We start from the raw sequence: 23416 nt of genomic DNA on the forward strand, positions 1-23416 counted from the left end.
TACTGAAGTATCATTCATCCTGTTCTGTTATTACTGTACTGAAGCATCATTCAACCTGTTCTGTTATTACTGTACTGAAGCATCATTCAACCTGTTCTGTTATTACTGTACTGAAGCATCATTCATCCTGTTCTGTTATTACTGTACTGAAGCATCATTCAACCTGTTCTGTTATTACTGTACTGAAGCATCATTCATCCTGTTCTGTTATTACTGTACTGAAGCATCATTCATCCTGTTCTGTTATTACTGTACTGAAGCATCATTCAACCTGTTCTGTTATTACTGTACTGAAGCATCATTCAACCTGTTCTGTTATTACTGTACTGAAGCATCATTCAACCTGTTCTGTTATTACTGTACTGAAGCATCATTCAACCTGTTCTGTTATTACTGTACTGAAGCATTATTCAACCTGTTCTGTTATTACTGTACTGAAGCATCATTCATCCTGTTATGTTATTACTGTACTGAAGCATCATTCAACCTGTTCTGTTATTACTGTACTGAAGCATCATTCAACCTGTTCTGTTATTACTGTACTGAAGCATCATTCAACCTGTTCTGTTATTACTGTACTGAAGCATCATTCAACCTGTTCTGTTATTACTGTACTGAAGCATCATTCAACCTGTTCTGTTATTACTGTACTGAAGCATCATTCATCCTGTTCTGTTATTACTGTACTGAAGCATCATTCAACTTGTTCTGTTATTACTGTACTGAAGCATCATTCATCCTGTTCTGTTATTACTGTACTGAAGCATCATTCATCCTGATCTGTTATTACTGTACTGAAGCATCATTCAACCTGATCTGTTATTACTGTACTGAAGCATCATTCATCCTGTTCTGTTATTACTGTACTGAAGCATCATTCATCCTGTACTGTTATTACTGTACTGAAGCATCATTCATCCTGTTCTGTTATTACTGTACTGAAGCATCATTCATCCTGATCTGTTATTACTGTACTGAAGCATCATTCATCCTGTTCTGTTATTACTGTACTGAAGCATCATTCATCCTGTTCTGTTATTACTGTACTGAAGCATCATTCATCCTGATCTGTTATTACTGTACTGAAGCATCATTCAACCTGTTCTGTTATTACTGTACTGAAGCATCATTCAACCTGTTCTGTTATTACTGTACTGAAGCATCATTCAACCTGTTCTGTTATTACTGTACTGAAGCATCATTCAACCTGTTCTGTTATTACTGTACTGAAGCATCATTCAACCTGTTCTGTTATTACTGTACTGAAGCATCATTCAACCTGTTCTGTTATTACTGTACTGAAGCATCATTCAACCTGATCTGTTATTACTGTACTGAAGCATCATTCATCCTGATCTGTTATTACTGTACTGAAGTATCATTCATCCTGATCTGTTATTACTGTACTGAAGCATCATTCATCCTGTTCTGTTATTACTGTACTGAAGTATCATTCATCCTGTTCTGTTATTACTGTACTGAAGCATCATTCAACCTGTTCTGTTATTACTGTACTGAAGCATCATTCAACCTGTTCTGTTATTACTGTACTGAAGCATCATTCAACCTGTTCTGTTATTACTGTACTGAAGCATCATTCAACCTGTTCTGTTATTACTGTACTGAAGCATCATTCATCCTGATCTGTTATTACTGTACTGAAGCATCATTCATCCTGTTCTGTTATTACTGTACTGAAGCATCATTCATCCTGTTCTGTTATTACTGTACTGAAGCATCATTCAACCTGTTCTGTTATTACTGTACTGAAGCATCATTCATCCTGTTCTGTTATTACTGTACTGAAGCATCATTCAACCTGTTCTGTTATTACTGTACTGAAGCATCATTCAACCTGTTCTGTTATTACTGTACTGAAGCATCATTCAACCTGTTCTGTTATTACTGTACTGAAGCATCATTCATCCTGTTCTGTTATTACTGTACTGAAGCATCATTCATCCTGTTCTGTTATTACTGTACTGAAGCATCATTCAACCTGATCTGTTGTTACTGTACTGAAGCATCATTCAACTTGTTCTGTTGTTACTGTACTGAAGCATCATTCATCCTGTTCTGTTATTACTGTACTGAAGCATCATTCAACCTGTTCTGTTATTACTGTACTGAAGCATCATTCAACCTGTTCTGTTATTACTGTACTGAAGCATCATTCATCCTGATCTGTTATTACTGTACTGAAGCATCATTCATCCTGTTCTGTTATTACTGTACTGAAGCATCATTCAACTTGTTCTGTTATTACTGTACTGAAGCATCATTCATCCTGTTCTGTTATTACTGTACTGAAGCATCATTCATCCTGTTCTGTTATTACTGTACTGAAGCATCATTCATCCTGTTCTGTTATTACTGTACTGAAGCATCATTCATCCTGTTCTGTTATTACTGTACTGAAGCATCATTCAACCTGTTCTGTTATTACTGTACTGAAGCATCATTCATCCTGTTCTGTTATTACTGTACTGAAGCATCATTCAACCTGTTCTGTTATTACTGTACTGAAGCATCATTCATCCTGTTCTGTTATTACTGTACTGAAGCATCATTCAACCTGTTCTGTTATTACTGTACTGAAGCATCATTCATCCTGTTCTGTTATTACTGTACTGAAGCATCATTCAACCTGTTCTGTTATTACTGTACTGAAGCATCATTCATCCTGTTCTGTTATTACTGTACTGAAGTATCATTCAACCTGTTCTGTTATTACTGTACTGAAGCATCATTCAACCTGTTCTGTTATTACTGTACTGAAGCATCATTCATCCTGTTCTGTTATTACTGTACTGAAGCATCATTCAACCTGTTCTGTTATTACTGTACTGAAGCATCATTCATCCTGTTCTGTTATTACTGTACTGAAGCATCATTCATCCTGTTCTGTTATTACTGTACTGAAGCATCATTCATCCTGATCTGTTATTACTGTACTGAAGCATCATTCATCCTGTTCTGTTATTACTGTACTGAAGCATCATTCATCCTGTTCTGTTATTACTGTACTGAAGCATCATTCAACCTGTTCTGTTATTACTGTACTGAAGCATCATTCATCCTGATCTGTTATTACTGTACTGAAGCATCATTCAACTTGTTCTGTTATTACTGTACTGAAGCATCATTCAACCTGTTCTGTTATTACTGTACTGAAGCATCATTCAACCTGTTCTGTTATTACTGTACTGAAGCATCATTCATCCTGTTCTGTTATTACTGTACTGAAGTATCATTCAACCTGTTCTGTTATTACTGTACTGAAGCATCATTCATCCTGTTCTGTTATTACTGTACTGAAGCATCATTCATCCTGATCTGTTATTACTGTACTGAAGCATCATTCATCCTGTTCTGTTATTACTGTACTGAAGCATCATTCATCCTGTTCTGTTATTACTGTACTGAAGCATCATTCAACCTGTTCTGTTATTACTGTACTGAAGCATCATTCATCCTGATCTGTTATTACTGTACTGAAGTATCATTCAACCTGTTCTGTTATTACTGTACTGAAGCATCATTCATCCTGTTCTGTTATTACTGTACTGAAGCATCATTCAACCTGATCTGTTATTACTGTACTGAAGCATCATTCAACCTGTTCTGTTATTACTGTACTGAAGCATCATTCATCCTGTTCTGTTATTACTGTACTGAAGCATCATTCAACCTGTTCTGTTATTACTGTACTGAAGCATCATTCAACCTGATCTGTTATTACTGTACTGAAGCATCATTCATCCTGTTCTGTTATTACTGTACTGAAGCATCATTCAACCTGTTCTGTTATTACTGTACTGAAGCATCATTCAACCTGTTCTGTTATTACTGTACTGAAGCATCATTCATCCTGTTCTGTTATTACTGTACTGAAGCATCATTCATCCTGATCTGTTATTACTGTACTGAAGCATTATTCAACCTGATCTGTTATTACTGTACTGAAGCATCATTCAACCTGTTCTGTTATTACTGTACTGAAGCATCATTCATCCTGATCTGTTATTACTGTACTGAAGCATCATTCAACCTGATCTGTTATTACTGTACTGAAGCATCATTCATCCTGTTCTGTTATTACTGTACTGAAGCATCATTCATCCTGTTCTGTTATTACTGTACTGAAGCATCATTCATCCTGTTCTGTTATTACTGTACTGAAGCATCATTCATCCTGTTCTGTTATTACTGTACTGAAGCATCATTCATCCTGTTATGTTATTACTGTACTGAAGCATCATTCATCCTGTTCTGTTATTACTGTACTGAAGCATCATTCATCCTGTTCTGTTATTACTGTACTGAAGCATCATTCATCCTGTTCTGTTATTACTGTACTGAAGCATCATTCATCCTGTTCTGTTATTACTGTACTGAAGCATCATTCAACCTGTTCTGTTATTACTGTACTGAAGCATCATTCATCCTGTTCTGTTATTACTGTACTGAAGCATCATTCATCCTGTTCTGTTATTACTGTACTGAAGCATCATTCATCCTGTTCTGTTATTACTGTACTGAAGCATCATTCAACCTGTTCTGTTATTACTGTACTGAAGCATCATTCATCCTGTTCTGTTATTACTGTACTGAAGCATCATTCAACCTGTTCTGTTATTACTGTACTGAAGCATCATTCAACCTGTTCTGTTATTACTGTACTGAAGCATCATTCATCCTGATCTGTTATTACTGTACTGAAGCATCATTCAACCTGTTCTGTTATTACTGTACTGAAGCATCATTCAACCTGTTCTGTTATTACTGTACTGAAGCATCATTCATCCTGTTCTGTTATTACTGTACTGAAGCATCATTCATCCTGTTCTGTTATTACTGTACTGAAGCATCATTCAACCTGTTCTGTTATTACTGTACTGAAGCATCATTCAACCTGTTCTGTTATTACTGTACTGAAGCATCATTCAACCTGTTCTGTTATTACTGTACTGAAGCATCATTCAACCTGTTCTGTTATTACTGTACTGAAGCATCATTCATCCTGTTCTGTTATTACTGTACTGAAGCATCATTCAACCTGTTCTGTTATTACTGTACTGAAGCATCATTCAACCTGTTCTGTTATTACTGTACTGAAGCATCATTCAACCTGATCTGTTATTACTGTACTGAAGCATCATTCAACCTGTTCTGTTATTACTGTACTGAAGCATCATTCAACCTGTTCTGTTATTACTGTACTGAAGCATCATTCATCCTGTTCTGTTATTACTGTACTGAAGCATCATTCAACCTGATCTGTTATTACTGTACTGAAGCATCATTCAACTTGTTCTGTTATTACTGTACTGAAGCATCATTCAACCTGTTCTGTTATTACTGTACTGAAGCATCATTCAACCTGTTCTGTTATTACTGTACTGAAGCATCATTCAACCTGTTCTGTTATTACTGTACTGAAGCATCATTCAACCTGTTCTGTTATTACTGTACTGAAGCATCATTCATCCTGTTCTGTTATTACTGTACTGAAGCATCATTCAACCTGTTCTGTTATTACTGTACTGAAGCATCATTCAACCTGTTCTGTTATTACTGTACTGAAGCATCATTCAACCTGATCTGTTATTACTGTACTGAAGCATCATTCAACCTGTTCTGTTATTACTGTACTGAAGCATCATTCAACCTGTTCTGTTATTACTGTACTGAAGCATCATTCATCCTGTTCTGTTATTACTGTACTGAAGCATCATTCAACCTGATCTGTTATTACTGTACTGAAGCATCATTCATCCTGTTCTGTTATTACTGTACTGAAGCATCATTCAACCTGTTCTGTTATTACTGTACTGAAGTATCATTCATCCTGTTCTGTTATTACTGTACTGAAGCATCATTCAACCTGTTCTGTTATTACTGTACTGAAGCATCATTCAACCTGTTCTGTTATTACTGTACTGAAGCATCATTCAACCTGTTCTGTTATTACTGTACTGAAGCATCATTCATCCTGTTCTGTTATTACTGTACTGAAGCATCATTCAACCTGTTCTGTTATTACTGTACTGAAGCATCATTCAACCTGTTCTGTTATTACTGTACTGAAGCATCATTCATCCTGATCTGTTATTACTGTACTGAAGCATCATTCAACCTGTTCTGTTATTACTGTACTGAAGCATCATTCATCCTGTTCTGTTATTACTGTACTGAAGCATCATTCAACCTGTTCTGTTATTACTGTACTGAAGCATCATTCAACCTGTTCTGTTATTACTGTACTGAAGCATCATTCAACCTGTTCTGTTATTACTGTACTGAAGCATCATTCAACCTGTTCTGTTATTACTGTACTGAAGCATCATTCATCCTGTTCTGTTATTACTGTACTGAAGCATCATTCAACCTGTTCTGTTATTACTGTACTGAAGCATCATTCATCCTGTTCTGTTATTACTGTACTGAAGCATCATTCAACCTGTTCTGTTATTACTGTACTGAAGCATCATTCAACCTGATCTGTTATTACTGTACTGAAGTATCATTCAACCTGATCTGTTATTACTGTACTGAAGCATCATTCAACCTGTTCTGTTATTACTGTACTGAAGCATCATTCAACCTGTTCTGTTATTACTGTACTGAAGCATCATTCAACCTGTTCTGTTATTACTGTACTGAAGTATCATTCAACCTGATCTGTTATTACTGTACTGAAGCATCATTCAACCTGTTCTGTTATTACTGTACTGAAGCATCATTCATCCTGATCTGTTATTACTGTACTGAAGCATCATTCAACCTGTTCTGTTATTACTGTACTGAAGCATCATTCAACTTGTTCTGTTATTACTGTACTGAAGCATCATTCAACCTGTTCTGTTATTACTGTACTGAAGCATCATTCAACCTGTTCTGTTATTACTGTACTGAAGCATCATTCAACCTGATCTGTTATTACTGTACTGAAGCATCATTCAACCTGTTCTGTTATTACTGTACTGAAGCATCATTCATCCTGTTCTGTTATTACTGTACTGAAGCATCATTCATCCTGTTCTGTTATTACTGTACTGAAGCATCATTCAACCTGATCTGTTATTACTGTACTGAAGCATCATTCATCCTGTTCTGTTATTACTGTACTGAAGCATCATTCAACCTGTTCTGTTATTACTGTACTGAAGCATCATTCATCCTGTTCTGTTATTACTGTACTGAAGCATCATTCATCCTGTTCTGTTATTACTGTACTGAAGCATCATTCAACCTGTTCTGTTATTACTGTACTGAAGCATCATTCATCCTGTTCTGTTATTACTGTACTGAAGCATCATTCAACCTGTTCTGTTATTACTGTACTGAAGCATCATTCAACCTGTTCTGTTATTACTGTACTGAAGCATCATTCAACCTGATCTGTTATTACTGTACTGAAGCATCATTCAACCTGTTCTGTTATTACTGTACTGAAGCATCATTCAACCTGTTCTGTTATTACTGTACTGAAGCATCATTCAACCTGTTCTGTTATTACTGTACTGAAGCATCATTCAACCTGTTCTGTTATTACTGTACTGAAGCATCATTCAACCTGTTCTGTTATTACTGTACTGAAGCATCATTCATCCTGTTCTGTTATTACTGTACTGAAGCATCATTCATCCTGTTCTGTTATTACTGTACTGAAGCATCATTCAACCTGTTCTGTTATTACTGTACTGAAGCATCATTCATCCTGTTCTGTTATTACTGTACTGAAGCATCATTCAACCTGTTCTGTTATTACTGTACTGAAGCATCATTCATCCTGTTCTGTTATTACTGTACTGAAGCATCATTCATCCTGTTCTGTTATTACTGTACTGAAGCATCATTCATCCTGATCTGTTATTACTGTACTGAAGCATCATTCATCCTGTTATGTTATTACTGTACTGAAGCATCATTCATCCTGTTCTGTTATTACTGTACTGAAGCATCATTCAACCTGTTCTGTTATTACTGTACTGAAGCATCATTCATCCTGTTCTGTTATTACTGTACTGAAGCATCATTCATCCTGTTCTGTTATTACTGTACTGAAGCATCATTCAACCTGTTCTGTTATTACTGTACTGAAGCATCATTCAACCTGATCTGTTATTACTGTACTGAAGCATCATTCATCCTGTTCTGTTATTACTGTACTGAAGCATCATTCAACCTGTTCTGTTATTACTGTACTGAAGCATCATTCAACCTGTTCTGTTATTACTGTACTGAAGCATCATTCATCCTGTTCTGTTATTACTGTACTGAAGCATCATTCAACCTGTTCTGTTATTACTGTACTGAAGCATCATTCAACCTGTTCTGTTATTACTGTACTGAAGCATCATTCAACCTGTTCTGTTATTACTGTACTGAAGCATCATTCAACCTGTTCTGTTATTACTGTACTGAAGCATCATTCATCCTGTTCTGTTATTACTGTACTGAAGCATCATTCATCCTGTTCTGTTATTACTGTACTGAAGCATCATTCATCCTGTTCTGTTATTACTGTACTGAAGCATCATTCATCCTGTTCTGTTATTACTGTACTGAAGTATCATTCATCCTGTTCTGTTATTACTGTACTGAAGCATCATTCAACCTGTTCTGTTATTACTGTACTGAAGCATCATTCAACCTGTTCTGTTATTACTGTACTGAAGCATCATTCATCCTGTTCTGTTATTACTGTACTGAAGCATCATTCATCCTGTTCTGTTATTACTGTACTGAAGTATCATTCATCCTGTTCTGTTATTACTGTACTGAAGCATCATTCAACCTGTTCTGTTATTACTGTACTGAAGCATCATTCAACCTGATCTGTTATTACTGTACTGAAGCATCATTCAACCTGTTCTGTTATTACTGTACTGAAGCATCATTCAACCTGTTCTGTTATTACTGTACTGAAGCATCATTCATCCTGTTCTGTTATTACTGTACTGAAGCATCATTCATCCTGTTCTGTTATTACTGTACTGAAGCATCATTCATCCTGTTCTGTTATTACTGTACTGAAGTATCATTCATCCTGTTCTGTTATTACTGTACTGAAGCATCATTCAACCTGTTCTGTTATTACTGTACTGAAGCATCATTCAACCTGATCTGTTATTACTGTACTGAAGCATCATTCAACCTGTTCTGTTATTACTGTACTGAAGCATCATTCATCCTGTTCTGTTATTACTGTACTGAAGCATCATTCATCCTGTTCTGTTATTACTGTACTGAAGCATCATTCATCCTGTTCTGTTATTACTGTACTGAAGCATCATTCAACCTGATCTGTTATTACTGTACTGAAGTATCATTCAACCTGTTCTGTTATTACTGTACTGAAGCATCATTCAACCTGATCTGTTATTACTGTACTGAAGCATCATTCAACCTGTTCTGTTATTACTGTACTGAAGCATCATTCAACCTGATCTGTTGTATTGCTCTGCATGTTTCTACACTATACTGTCTATGCCTAACAGAAACAAACATTACAGTATCACCTGTATCGCTTCCAACATCATCTGACTTCACACACCGCCTGATATGAACAATAAGACCATCACACACTTAGCACTGACACTGATCAAAAATATTAATACAAATGAATAACTTACCTACAGTATGGCTTCCATACAGTAACTGCTCCAGGATGGCAGTTTTACCAACTGATGCTTGTCCACACACCACCACCTTACAGCCTTTACCCATGATCTGGAACATAATATACATATTATTATATACACACCACCACTTTACAACCTTTACCCATTATGATGATAACCTGTAAAATATAATATATTATTAATGTCCACACACCACCTTACAACCTTTACCCATGATAATAACCTGTAACATAATATACATATTATTAATGTCCACACAACACCACCTTACATCCTTTACCCATCATGACCTGTAAAATGTAATTATTATTATTATTATTATTTATTATTATTTAGTATAGCCATTATAACCATAACCCATGTCCCAACCTTAGCCGCAACTTGCAACTCTAGATTAGTTTTTAATGTGTTGAATCTAGAGTTAAAACGTCAACCATTGACAGCCGGAGCCCCATACATCCAAACAGAAAGGTCTCTGATTGTATTAAACAACTTCAAACTCTCCAACATTGCAGCTGTACTGAAAGCTTAAAAGTGTTTGTTTCATAAAAATCCACCATAGTCATGTTATGAGCTACTTTCTGTCAAGAGGTGATTATTATTATTATTATTTATTTTGTTGTGTAAAGTACAGGTCATGGTCTACTTGCCCAAAGGTCATGCGCACATTTTTAATTATCGTTTAATGGAGCAATTATTTGTTTACTTTCTGGGGGCTGTGCGATAAAAAAATGTCATTGTCATACCTCAAATGTTATTGCAAATACCAACATAGCTATAATTATGACTCGGGGTTCACACTTGTTATTTACTATTTTATATTTTTAAGTGTAGCAACAGTGAAAACAGCACATCATAGGACAACAGTGCTGTTATTTTACATCCCACAGACCAGAAGACAACATGTCTGTATACAGCAAACCTTTTTGTCTCAGGGCACCCCATAAATATTGTTTTAATCAGAGGCACCCCTACATTATAATTTTCACTCCCAGCACCTTATATTTATAGCATATCGTCGTTGTCGGGTGGAAACCTTGTATGTCCAAAACCGTGCGTTTTGTATTTATCATCTATAAAATGTACAGTGTGACAGTCTTGTATGATGAAGCAGGGCTTTGCTTTACCAAAAGACGTACACATTTGAAACTTGGAGATACAAGGTTTCTGCCCGATTTTAGTGATTATGTTGTGAGGAAAACATTGAGATAACAGCCATTTTGGTTAGAACTGACTGAAAATAACTTTGTACTTAAAGTTCAAGTTTATTATACTAAATATTTGTCCAAATAAATGGACAAATATCAGATATTATCAAATGATCTCGCTGCACCCCTGGACTGCCGTCACGGCACCCCAGGGTGCCCCGTCACCCCAGGGAGCCCCGTCACCCCAGGGTGCCCCGTCACCCACTTTGAAAACCCCTGCCCTACACAGATAAATATGCCTGTGACATAGACTTGGTATTGTCTGGTGGCAAATTTTAGATTTTCTTTTTTACACACCGTTTTAACTGAGTGTCCAGGGTTTCTTCAGAATATGTAGACACTGATTTACTATGGAACACATGAGTCCAACTATACTAGTGGTTCTGTTTTATTAGCAAGGACCCCATAACTCTGAGAGTACACATGGAACCAAATGGACCCTTACAGCTCTGTAACTCTGAGAGTGTACACATGGAACCAAATGGACCCTTACAGCTCTGTAACTCTGAGAGTGTACACATGGAACCAAATGGACCCTTACAGCTCTGTAACTCTGAGAGTGTACACATGGAACCAAATGGACCCTTACAGCTCTGTAACTCTGAGAGTGTACAAATGGAACCAAATGGACCCTTACAGCTCTGTAACTCTGAGAGTGTACAAATGGAACCAAATGGACCCTTACAGCTCTGTGACTCTGAGAGTGTACAAATGGAACCAAATGGACCCTTACAGCTCTGTGACTCTGAGAGTGTACAAATGGAACCAAATGGACCCTTACAGCTCTGTGACTCTGAGAGTGTACAAATGGAACCACATGGACCCTTACAGCTCTGTAACTCTGAGAGTGTACAAATGGAACCAAATGGACCCTTACAGCTCTGTAACTCTGAGAGTGTACACATGGAACCAAATGGACCCTTACAGCTCTGTAACTCTGAGAGTGTACAAATGGAACCAAATGGACCCTTACAGCTCTGTAACTCTGAGAGTGTACAAATGGAACCAAATGGACTAGGGTGACCATACGTCCTCTTTTGCCCGGACATGTCCTCTTTTAGGGGGCTGTCCGGCCGGTCCGGGGGGGTTTTATAAATTCCTTCAAATGTCCGGGGTTTCGCGCATATCACAGTTTAAGCACGGACATTTACAATGCACGTTCAATGGTTCTTTTGGAAACACACTGTGAGAGGCGCTAACCCCGGAACGTGTATTATTCATACTACTCTCTGCCTGCGATCCCTCCCTCCCTCAGCCTGTCTCGCTTTCAGATCAGAGGCAGAGCAGAGCAGAGCTCTGCAGCAGATCGCGCAGCGCAGAGCCAAACGAACTGCAAACGCTATTAATGCTCACTCCCTCAGCAACTGTGTTTACATTGGTGAAGGAATCTTGCCTGCTACTCCCTCAATCCTGGTCTAAAAATGACGGGAGACGGCTCTACGGATGCGTATCGGCGAGGCGAAGGTGCTCGCGACGACCGCGGCTTTCAATCACTGATGAAATGCACAAAAAGTGCGAGTGACCAACATTGAGAAGCAGAGCGTTCTGTCAGCAAAGCTGGTAGTCTTCTGTGTCCATTTAGGCATTTACAATTATAAAAGTTCTGCTTCAAGCCCATAACACTGCAAAGTAGCTTACAAGACAGTCTGTGCGAGGTGAGAGCTCTTCTGCTAACTAAATTGACAGAATATTTTCTACAACCTTGTAAAGCAGAAGATACGGCGGTTTGAATAATGGGCTACCTCTCTTTTATTTAGTTACAAAGCTGAACGTTCATACAGGAGCCAAAAGGCATACTTTATCAGTGGATCTCTAGCCTATTAATAGATTTGTAAAGGGTCCAATTGGAACCCCCTCAAAATTGAATACATAATAGGCTATTAGTGGTATAGGGCATAATTGAGCGGTAAACTAGTAATAGAAAAAAAAATTGGGGGAAAAATTATATATATATATATATATATATATATATATATATATATATATATATATATGCCGGGTAGAGTGTCCTCTTTTTGGATTTTCAGAATATGGTCACCCTAAAATGGACCCTTACAGCTCTGTAACTCTGAGAGTGTACAAATGGAACCAAATGGACCCTTACAGCTCTGTAACTCTGAGAGTGTACAAATGGAACCAAATGGACCCTTACAGCTCTGTAACTCTGAGAGTGTACAAATGGACCCTAAAGGTCCGTACACACTGAGGGTGAATTGGCGAATAGCGAATTAGCGTATAATTCGCCTTTTTTTAAAAACCTTATAAAGTCAATGGAAGCATCCACACCAATAGCGAATTTCGAAAAAGCGAAAAGGTGTCTGTTTTTTATTCGCCCTTGTGTCGAATTTAGCGAATGTTCAAAGGCAAATTCCTCTCTCTCTCTGTATCAAAGTAAGCTCACTCTACCCTATTTCAAGAGAGAGAGAGAGAGAGAATGGTGGAGGGACCTTCACGTTACATTGAGGCAGAGGGGAACAGTGTCTTTCTCCTTTTCCGTGTCTCGTCTGCGTGGCTGCTGTGAAAAAGTAGCCTACTCGAAAGTCTTACTGGTAAAAGCATGGTTTATGTGTTTGTTATTGTAGGCTACTTTATATCTGCAAAAAGACTAATGTTTTAAAAATAAATCGCTGGGTATTAAATAGCCTACAATAGGATCCGAAATGAGTGGATTAGAAGGAAAGTACTGGAAATTCGATTCAAGTACAAATACCTACAAGTACAGGCTACTCAAGTAAATGTAGGCTACTTTTAGTTACTTAAAGTTAACTTTTAGTTAGCTGACTTTCTTTTTTTACAGACCGAAACCCGTGACATGTTGTCCCGAAATCCTTTTATTTCCGATAGACCCGACCATTTAATCATTATTAAAACTCTTTCATGTAACTCACTGCAGCCGTGCAGCGTGCGCTGTTAACTGATTGACAGGCAGAAGAAGGCTACCAAGGAATCTATAATATTAAGATCGAAACAAAAGCCAGAGATTAAAAGGAATACTTTTAGGCTATTTTCTAACTACAGAGAGTAAAGTCATGGTTTAACTTGTACGCGGTCGCGGCTGCTTTCTCATCATCCTGGCAGCAGGCTACGCATCACGCATGCGGCCATTCCGACCCGGCTATGATAAAACACTGACCCTGTCTACTCTGCCCCCGGCCGGAGCTGAGGGGAGGGGGAACGGAGAACGCGTGTTGTCACTTGTCTCTTCTGTTCCTTTTCTTATTTAATAGGCTAACAACCACGGCCAGGTCTCATCATCACATCATCACATCATGTAGTTTCCATTGTTTTATTTGTTTCCCTGTCTCCGTTCTCCTCTCTCCTCTCTCTCCTTTCTTCTCCTTTCTCCTGTGGCTATGCAGGCAGATATCGCCCCCTCGTTTTTAGGCGAATTAAGCGAATATTATACGCATATTCGCGTCGCTTTTTGGTGTGTATGGAAAAGGGCGAATGGCGAATTCTTCGCCTTTTTGGTTCGCTTATTCACGTCGCTTTCGCTAATTCGCCGGTCTGGACAGAGCATTACGGCTCTGTAACTCTGAGTGTACAAATAGAACCAAATGGACCCTTACAGCTCTGTAACTCTGAGAGTGTACAAATGGAACCAAATGGACCCTTACAGCTCTGTAACTCTGAGAGTGTACAAATGGAACCAAATGGACCCTTACAGCTCTGTAACTCTGAGTGTACACATGGAACCAAATGGACCCTTACAGCTCTGTAACTCTGAGAGTGTACACATGGAACCAAATGGACCCTTACAGCTCTGTAACTCTGAGAGTGTACAAATGGAACCAAATGGACCCTTACAGCTCTGTAACTCTGAGAGTGTACAAATGGAACCAAATGGACCCTTACAGCTCTGTAACTCTGAGAGTGTACAAATAGAACCAAACGGACCCTTACAGCTCTGTAACTCTGAGAGTGTACACATGGAACCAAACGGACCCTTACAGCTCTGTAACTCTGAGAGTGTACAAATGGAACCAAACGGACCCTTACAGCTCTGTAACTCTGAGAGTGTACACATGGAACCAAATGGACCCTTACAGTTCTGTAACTCTGAGAGTGTACAAATGGAACCAAACGGACCCTTACAGCTCTGTAACTCTGAGAGTGTACAAATGGAACCAAATGGACCCTTACAGCTCTGTAACTCTGAGAGTGTACAAATGGAACCAAATGGACCCTTACAGCTCTGTAACTCTGAGAGTGTACACATGGAACCAAATGGACCCTTACAGCTCTGTAACTCTGAGAGTGTACAAATGGAACCAAATGGACCCTTACAGCTCTGTAACTCTGAGAGTGTACAAATGGAACCAAATGGACCCTTACAGCTCTGTAACTCTGAGAGTGTACAAATAGAACCAAATGGACCCTTACAGCTCTGTAACTCTGAGAGTGTACAAATGGAACCAAATGGACCCTTACAGCTCTGTAACTCTGAGAGTGTACAAATGGAACCAAATGGACCCTTACAGCTCTGTAACTCTGAGTGTACAAATGGAACCAAATGGACCCTTACAGCTCTGTAACTCTGAGAGTGTACACATGGAACCAAATGGACCCTTACAGCTCTGTAACTCTGAGAGTGTACAAATGGAACCAAATGGACCCTTACAGCTCTGTAACTCTGAGAGTGTACAAATGGAACCAAATGGACCCTTACAGCTCTGTAACTCTGAGAGTGTACAAATAGAACCAAATGGACCCTTACAGCTCTGTAACTCTGAGAGTGTACACATGGAACCAAACGGACCCTTACAGCTCTGTAACTCTGAGAGTGTACAAATGGAACCAAACGGACCCTTACAGCTCTGTAACTCTGAGAGTGTACACATGGAACCAAATGGACCCTTACAGTTCTGTAACTCTGAGAGTGTACAAATGGAACCAAACGGACCCTTACAGCTCTGTAACTCTGAGAGTGTACAAATGGAACCAAATGGACCCTTACAGCTCTGTAACTCTGAGAGTGTACAAATGGAACCAAATGGACCCTTACAGCTCTGTAACTCTGAGAGTGTACACATGGAACCAAATGGACCCTTACAGCTCTGTAACTCTGAGAGTGTACAAATGGAACCAAATGGACCCTTACAGCTCTGTAACTCTGAGAGTGTACAAATGGAACCAAATGGACCCTTACAGCTCTGTAACTCTGAGAGTGTACAAATGGAACCAAATGGACCCTTACAGCTCTGTAACTCTGAGAGTGTACAAATGGAACCAAATGGACCCTTACAGCTCTGTAACTCTGAGAGTGTACAAATGGACCCTAAAGGTCCGTACACACTGAGGGTGAATTGGCGAATAGCGAATTAGCGTATAATTCGCCTTTTTTTAAAAACCTTATAAAGTCAATGGAAGCATCCACACCAATAGCGAATTTCGAAAAAGCGAAAAGGTGTCTGTTTTTTATTCGCCCTTGTGTCGAATTTAGCGAATGTTCAAAGGCAAATTCCTCTCTCTCTCTGTATCAAAGTAAGCTCACTCTACCCTATTTCAAGAGAGAGAGAGAGAGAGAATGGTGGAGGGACCTTCACGTTACATTGAGGCAGAGGGGAACAGTGTCTTTCTCCTTTTCCGTGTCTCGTCTGCGTGGCTGCTGTGAAAAAGTAGCCTACTCGAAAGTCTTACTGGTAAAAGCATGGTTTATGTGTTTGTTATTGTAGGCTACTTTATATCTGCAAAAAGACTAATGTTTTAAAAATAAATCGCTGGGTATTAAATAGCCTACAATAGGATCCGAAATGAGTGGATTAGAAGGAAAGTACTGGAAATTCGATTCAAGTACAAATACCTACAAGTACAGGCTACTCAAGTAAATGTAGGCTACTTTTAGTTACTTAAAGTTAACTTTTAGTTAGCTGACTTTCTTTTTTTACAGACCGAAACCCGTGACATGTTGTCCCGAAATCCTTTTATTTCCGATAGACCCGACCATTTAATCATTATTAAAACTCTTTCATGTAACTCACTGCAGCCGTGCAGCGTGCGCTGTTAACTGATTGACAGGCAGAAGAAGGCTACCAAGGAATCTATAATATTAAGATCGAAACAAAAGCCAGAGATTAAAAGGAATACTTTTAGGCTATTTTCTAACTACAGAGAGTAAAGTCATGGTTTAACTTGTACGCGGTCGCGGCTGCTTTCTCATCATCCTGGCAGCAGGCTACGCATCACGCATGCGGCCATTCCGACCCGGCTATGATAAAACACTGACCCTGTCTACTCTGCCCCCGGCCGGAGCTGAGGGGAGGGGGAACGGAGAACGCGTGTTGTCACTTGTCTCTTCTGTTCCTTTTCTTATTTAATAGGCTAACAACCACGGCCAGGTCTCATCATCACATCATCACATCATGTAGTTTCCATTGTTTTATTTGTTTCCCTGTCTCCGTTCTCCTCTCTCCTCTCTCTCCTTTCTTCTCCTTTCTCCTGTGGCTATGCAGGCAGATATCGCCCCCTCGTTTTTAGGCGAATTAAGCGAATATTATACGCATATTCGCGTCGCTTTTTGGTGTGTATGGAAAAGGGCGAATGGCGAATTCTTCGCCTTTTTGGTTCGCTTATTCACGTCGCTTTCGCTAATTCGCCGGTCTGGACAGAGCATTACGGCTCTGTAACTCTGAGTGTACAAATAGAACCAAATGGACCCTTACAGCTCTGTAACTCTGAGAGTGTACAAATGGAACCAAATGGACCCTTACAGCTCTGTAACTCTGAGAGTGTACAAATGGAACCAAACGGACCCTTACAGCTCTGTAACTCTGAGAGTGTACAAATGGAACCAAACGGACCCTTACAGTTCTGTAACTCTGAGAGTGTACAAATGGAACCAAACGGACCCTTACAGCTCTGTAACTCTGAGAGTGTACAAATGGAACCAAACGGACCCTTACAGCTCTGTAACTCTGAGAGTGTACACATGGAACCAAATGGACCCTTACAGCTCTGTAACTCTGAGAGTGTACAAATGGAACCAAATAGAACCAAATGGACCCTTACAGCTCTGTGACTCTGAGAGTGTACACATGGAACCAAATGGACCCTTACAGCTCTGTAACTCTGAGAGTGTACAAATGGAACCAAATGGACCCTTACAGCTCTGTAACTCTGAGAGTGTACAAATGGAACCAAATGGACCCTTACAGCTCTGTAACTCTGAGAGTGTACACATGGAACCAAATGGACCCTTACAGCTCTGTAACTCTGAGAGTGTACAAATGGAACCAAATGGACCCTTACAGCTCTGTAACTCTGAGAGTGTACAAATGGAACCAAATGGACCCTTACAGCTCTGTAACTCTGAGAGTGTACAAATGGAACCAAATGGACCCTTACAGCTCTGTAACTCTGAGAGTGTACAAATGGAACCAAATGGACCCTTACAGCTCTGTAACTCTGAGAGTGTACAAATGGAACCAAATGGACCCTTACAGCTCTGTAACTCTGAGAGTGTACAAATGGACCCTAAAGGTCCGTACACACTGAGGGTGAATTGGCGAATAGCGAATTAGCGTATAATTCGCCTTTTTTTAAAAACCTTATAAAGTCAATGGAAGCATCCACACCAATAGCGAATTTCGAAAAAGCGAAAAGGTGTCTGTTTTTTATTCGCCCTTGTGTCGAATTTAGCGAATGTTCAAAGGCAAATTCCTCTCTCTCTCTGTATCAAAGTAAGCTCACTCTACCCTATTTCAAGAGAGAGAGAGAGAGAGAATGGTGGAGGGACCTTCACGTTACATTGAGGCAGAGGGGAACAGTGTCTTTCTCCTTTTCCGTGTCTCGTCTGCGTGGCTGCTGTGAAAAAGTAGCCTACTCGAAAGTCTTACTGGTAAAAGCATGGTTTATGTGTTTGTTATTGTAGGCTACTTTATATCTGCAAAAAGACTAATGTTTTAAAAATAAATCGCTGGGTATTAAATAGCCTACAATAGGATCCGAAATGAGTGGATTAGAAGGAAAGTACTGGAAATTCGATTCAAGTACAAATACCTACAAGTACAGGCTACTCAAGTAAATGTAGGCTACTTTTAGTTACTTAAAGTTAACTTTTAGTTAGCTGACTTTCTTTTTTTACAGACCGAAACCCGTGACATGTTGTCCCGAAATCCTTTTATTTCCGATAGACCCGACCATTTAATCATTATTAAAACTCTTTCATGTAACTCACTGCAGCCGTGCAGCGTGCGCTGTTAACTGATTGACAGGCAGAAGAAGGCTACCAAGGAATCTATAATATTAAGATCGAAACAAAAGCCAGAGATTAAAAGGAATACTTTTAGGCTATTTTCTAACTACAGAGAGTAAAGTCATGGTTTAACTTGTACGCGGTCGCGGCTGCTTTCTCATCATCCTGGCAGCAGGCTACGCATCACGCATGCGGCCATTCCGACCCGGCTATGATAAAACACTGACCCTGTCTACTCTGCCCCCGGCCGGAGCTGAGGGGAGGGGGAACGGAGAACGCGTGTTGTCACTTGTCTCTTCTGTTCCTTTTCTTATTTAATAGGCTAACAACCACGGCCAGGTCTCATCATCACATCATCACATCATGTAGTTTCCATTGTTTTATTTGTTTCCCTGTCTCCGTTCTCCTCTCTCCTCTCTCTCCTTTCTTCTCCTTTCTCCTGTGGCTATGCAGGCAGATATCGCCCCCTCGTTTTTAGGCGAATTAAGCGAATATTATACGCATATTCGCGTCGCTTTTTGGTGTGTATGGAAAAGGGCGAATGGCGAATTCTTCGCCTTTTTGGTTCGCTTATTCACGTCGCTTTCGCTAATTCGCCGGTCTGGACAGAGCATTACGGCTCTGTAACTCTGAGTGTACAAATAGAACCAAATGGACCCTTACAGCTCTGTAACTCTGAGAGTGTACAAATGGAACCAAATGGACCCTTACAGCTCTGTAACTCTGAGAGTGTACAAATGGAACCAAATGGACCCTTACAGCTCTGTAACTCTGAGAGTGTACAAATGGAACCAAATGGACCCTTACAGCTCTGTAACTCTGAGAGTGTACACATGGAACCAAATGGACCCTTACAGCTCTGTAACTCTGAGAGTGTACAAATGGAACCAAATGGACCCTTACAGCTCTGTAACTCTGAGAGTGTACAAATGGAACCAAATGGACCCTTACAGCTCTGTAACTCTGAGAGTGTACAAATGGAACCAAATGGACCTGTTCTGGTCATTCATTCATGGCTGTCTCTTTATGTATATCTGCTAATATTATTGTCCACTATAGTTCTGTATGTCTCTGGGTCTAAAAATGATATTTTGACAGAAATGTCCACCATAAGTCAGCAAAGCAATGAATGACCCCTGCTAATAATATAGAAATAATTATAATAATAAAAAAGTCACGTCTACGCGTGCGTGCGTGTGTGCGTGCACTGTGTTGACCCAACATGTTTACATCACAGCCACCACTAAGCTAACAGGCTAACAGGCTAACAGCATCATTCACACATCAAACGGCTGATATGTAGGTCTACATTAAATATTGTTACATAAAGGTTATAATGTGATGTAGACTTACTGATGACAGCTGTTCTCCTCTGGATCAGATTATAACTGATCATAAACATATTAATAATGAAACATTAACATCATCCTGATATAAAGATCACTGGAGGTGGGACGTTCGCCAACGAACCGAGTCCTTTGAACGGCTCTTTGGATTCGGTTCACAGCAGGGAGCCGTTCCTTTCTAATGAATGAACAGTGGTGGTAAAAGTACTCACTTTCTTTACTTTAAGTAAAAATATCAATACTGCAATCAAGTAGAAGTTTGGAATGTTAATGTACTTGAGTAAAAGTAAAAAAGTATTGGTAGGCTATCCAAAATGTACTTAAAGTAAAAGTACCAATATTAGAACGTACTCATTATGCAGAATGTCACATTTCACAGATTTGCCAATGAATAATGTAGAAAAATCATTTGAAAACTCACATTGCGTCGCGTTGCGACGCAATGTGAGCTTGTAGATCGGCTATTTTCAAATTTGGCAGGTGTGTACCTATATATGTCAGAAATAAATGTATATAGGGCTGAAGTTATTCGTAATTATAATCAAAATCTACAAAGTAACTAGAATGAGTCAGTCTTTTGAACGGCTCTTTGAAAGGAACGGATCCCAGAGATCCGGCTCACTTCAAAAAGCCATAAATCCCATCACTATAGCTCACTGCATCAGGCGCATGCGCGACCCCACGTGGTCAGGAGGGACATTTATTACATAATAATAATAATAATAATAATAATAATGATGATGATGATGATGATGATGATGATGATGATGATGAACAGTCTAAAAAACGATATTGATTGACATGCTATTTCATTTTAAATGGACAGATGAATTTTATTTTTGTATTGTATATAACATTTATTATTGTATAGGCCGACAGTCGTCATGTTGTCCCCCCTGAGGAGGACCAGCACTACAGTCCGCTGCCAAGCTCCTGCGGACTCCCGCCGCTGGAAGTATAGGATTAGAAATGACTTGACTCTTCATGTTGGGCTTTACAATGCTGGTTAAGGGCTGTGGGTCGCAACGCCTCGCAGTCCTGGTTTTATTTCAGAGTGTCCTTCTCCTAGGTGGGCTGCCTGCCATGGCTGATGAGTCCCTCCTGCCCATACCGTAACCCTGGTTTGGGGAGCTGTCAGGTACTCGGCCTTCGCCAGAGGCCGCCCGGAGGTAATAGTGGTTTGGGGTACCCTCATTCTGTCCCCTAGGTCCAAGCCCCCATCGGATGCAGTTTAACGTCATGCCCAGGACTGGAAGGGTTAGGGTTACAACATAATAACCAGCACAGATAGACAAAGAGACATTCATGTAGACCTATTTATATTTAAAAGTAACTTTTATTTCCCCCCCTGAACCCAGGGTATGGCAGCTGCATACCCCTGCCATACCCAATTGACGCCCCTGGTGGGGTCAAACGGTCACCATTCAGATAGAGTTATTGGCATCAGGTGCGTCCAAATAATTAATTAATTGATACTTAGCCTCAGGGTTGTCAACATTGGACTGTCAGAATCCAGGAGATTTCTAAGGCTTAGCCTAGCCCCGAGTTCTGATTAGACGACTCTGGCCTAGCCTACCACTACATATAGCTGAACCCTCGCCTGGTCTGTTTGGTTGTTTAGCTTCCGGCGTCTCTAGACCATGCCACGAGAAAGGAGAGCAGTCAGAGCACCCGCACGCTTTACGGACTTTATTGTGACTACCCGGCGTAAAAGAGGACGGGCCCTATCTCCCGTGGGCGCCGCGTCTCCGGTGGGGTTCCAGGACCGACCGACACCCGCCGTATCTCCCGTGGTGACTACCCGGCGGCATAAAAGAGGCGTGAGTGGTGCGCTCTTCAGAGGCGTCAATTGGGTATGGCAAGCTATGGCAGCTGCCATACCTTGGCTACAGGGGACATAATAAAATGTACTTTTCATCGTGCCTGTTGCTAAGGTATGGCAACATGACTGGTGTCACACCAGTCATGTTGCCATACCTTAGCTTTTTTTTAACTGACGCCACTGGCGCTCTGAGCTGCCCAGTCTGTGCTCTCTGCATGCGCCTCAGAGAGGACGCATCAGAGAGAAATAACATCGTGCTTTAGGAGGACCGGACTGTGGACTTTTTGCCCTGTGCAAAGCCCTAGATGATTCCAATAGTTTTAACTTCTAATCTGTATTAATGTGATTTCTATGGAGTGGCAGTGCATAGATAGCCGTCACCGTTGTTTGACAGGTTTAGGCCAAAATTAGGCTAAACCTCAAACAAATTGCAATAGTAGCAAACTCAACTGATTTTGTATCCTCAATATGTCCTTAGTGAGAGAAAAAAAGTCCCCAGGAATCCCACCAGGGCAAAGTTTTGAAAACGACCTATAGAAAAAATTACTGAAAAGAAATCTGCTTTAAGTGGGATGTGAGGGGTCAAACTAGGGGTTTTTAATTATTCTGAATCCATTGCAAGCATTTGTTTTGCACGAAAAACATTCCTTGGGCAAGAAATGGCCACTCAAAACGATGGTTTAGTGATGAGTCATCAATTTTCACAGTCTTTTGGGGTCCGTTTTTAGCCCAAGGAATGTTTTTCATGCAAAACAAATGTTTGCAATGGATTCAGAATAATTAAAAAACCCTAGTTTGACCCCTCACATCCAACTTAAAGCAGATTTTTTTCAGTCATTTTTTCCTTTATAATATTGTAGTGTATAGTAAGTGAAGGTAGGTAGGTCGTTTTCAAAACTTTGCCCCGATGGGATTCCTTGGGACTTTTTTCCCCTCACTAAGGACATAATGAGGATACAGAATCAGTTGAGTTTGCTACTATTGCAATTTGTTTGAGGTTTTTTCATATAATGACTGGACTACAAGCAAACATGGACAGTCTGAGGGTAGGCAAAATGGCTCTTCAACAGCGGTGAATCGACCAGACAGGCCTGGTGAAAAGGCTCTCCTCCACGGTGAAAAAGCCACGCGAAAAGACCAAATGCGTGTAGGCGAATATGTTATAGGCGAAAGTGCTGGTGACCGTCTGACATATA

At 39.9% G+C, this 23416-nt stretch overlaps 1 protein-coding gene across 1 annotated transcript in view; it reads right to left on the reverse strand.

Annotated features, from left to right (window-relative positions):
- nkiras1 (NFKB inhibitor interacting Ras-like 1) overlaps positions 1-20513 on the reverse strand; it is a 62607-nt gene extending 42094 nt beyond the window's left edge. Inside the window, exons 1-2 of the mRNA XM_080735997.1 lie at positions 20406-20513; positions 9642-9738 (exon numbers count right to left, since the gene is read on the reverse strand). Coding sequence (XP_080592123.1) covers positions 9642-9735 — 94 coding nt within the window. The 5' untranslated portion in view covers positions 9736-9738; positions 20406-20513. The remainder of the gene's footprint in view (positions 1-9641; positions 9739-20405) is intronic.
- Positions 20514-23416: the final 2903 nt, after the last annotated feature.

This window comes from Nannobrachium achirus (assembly GCF_963921795.1).
Source record: "Nannobrachium achirus genome assembly, chromosome: 10".
Lineage (NCBI taxonomy): Eukaryota > Metazoa > Chordata > Actinopteri > Myctophiformes > Myctophidae > Nannobrachium > Nannobrachium achirus.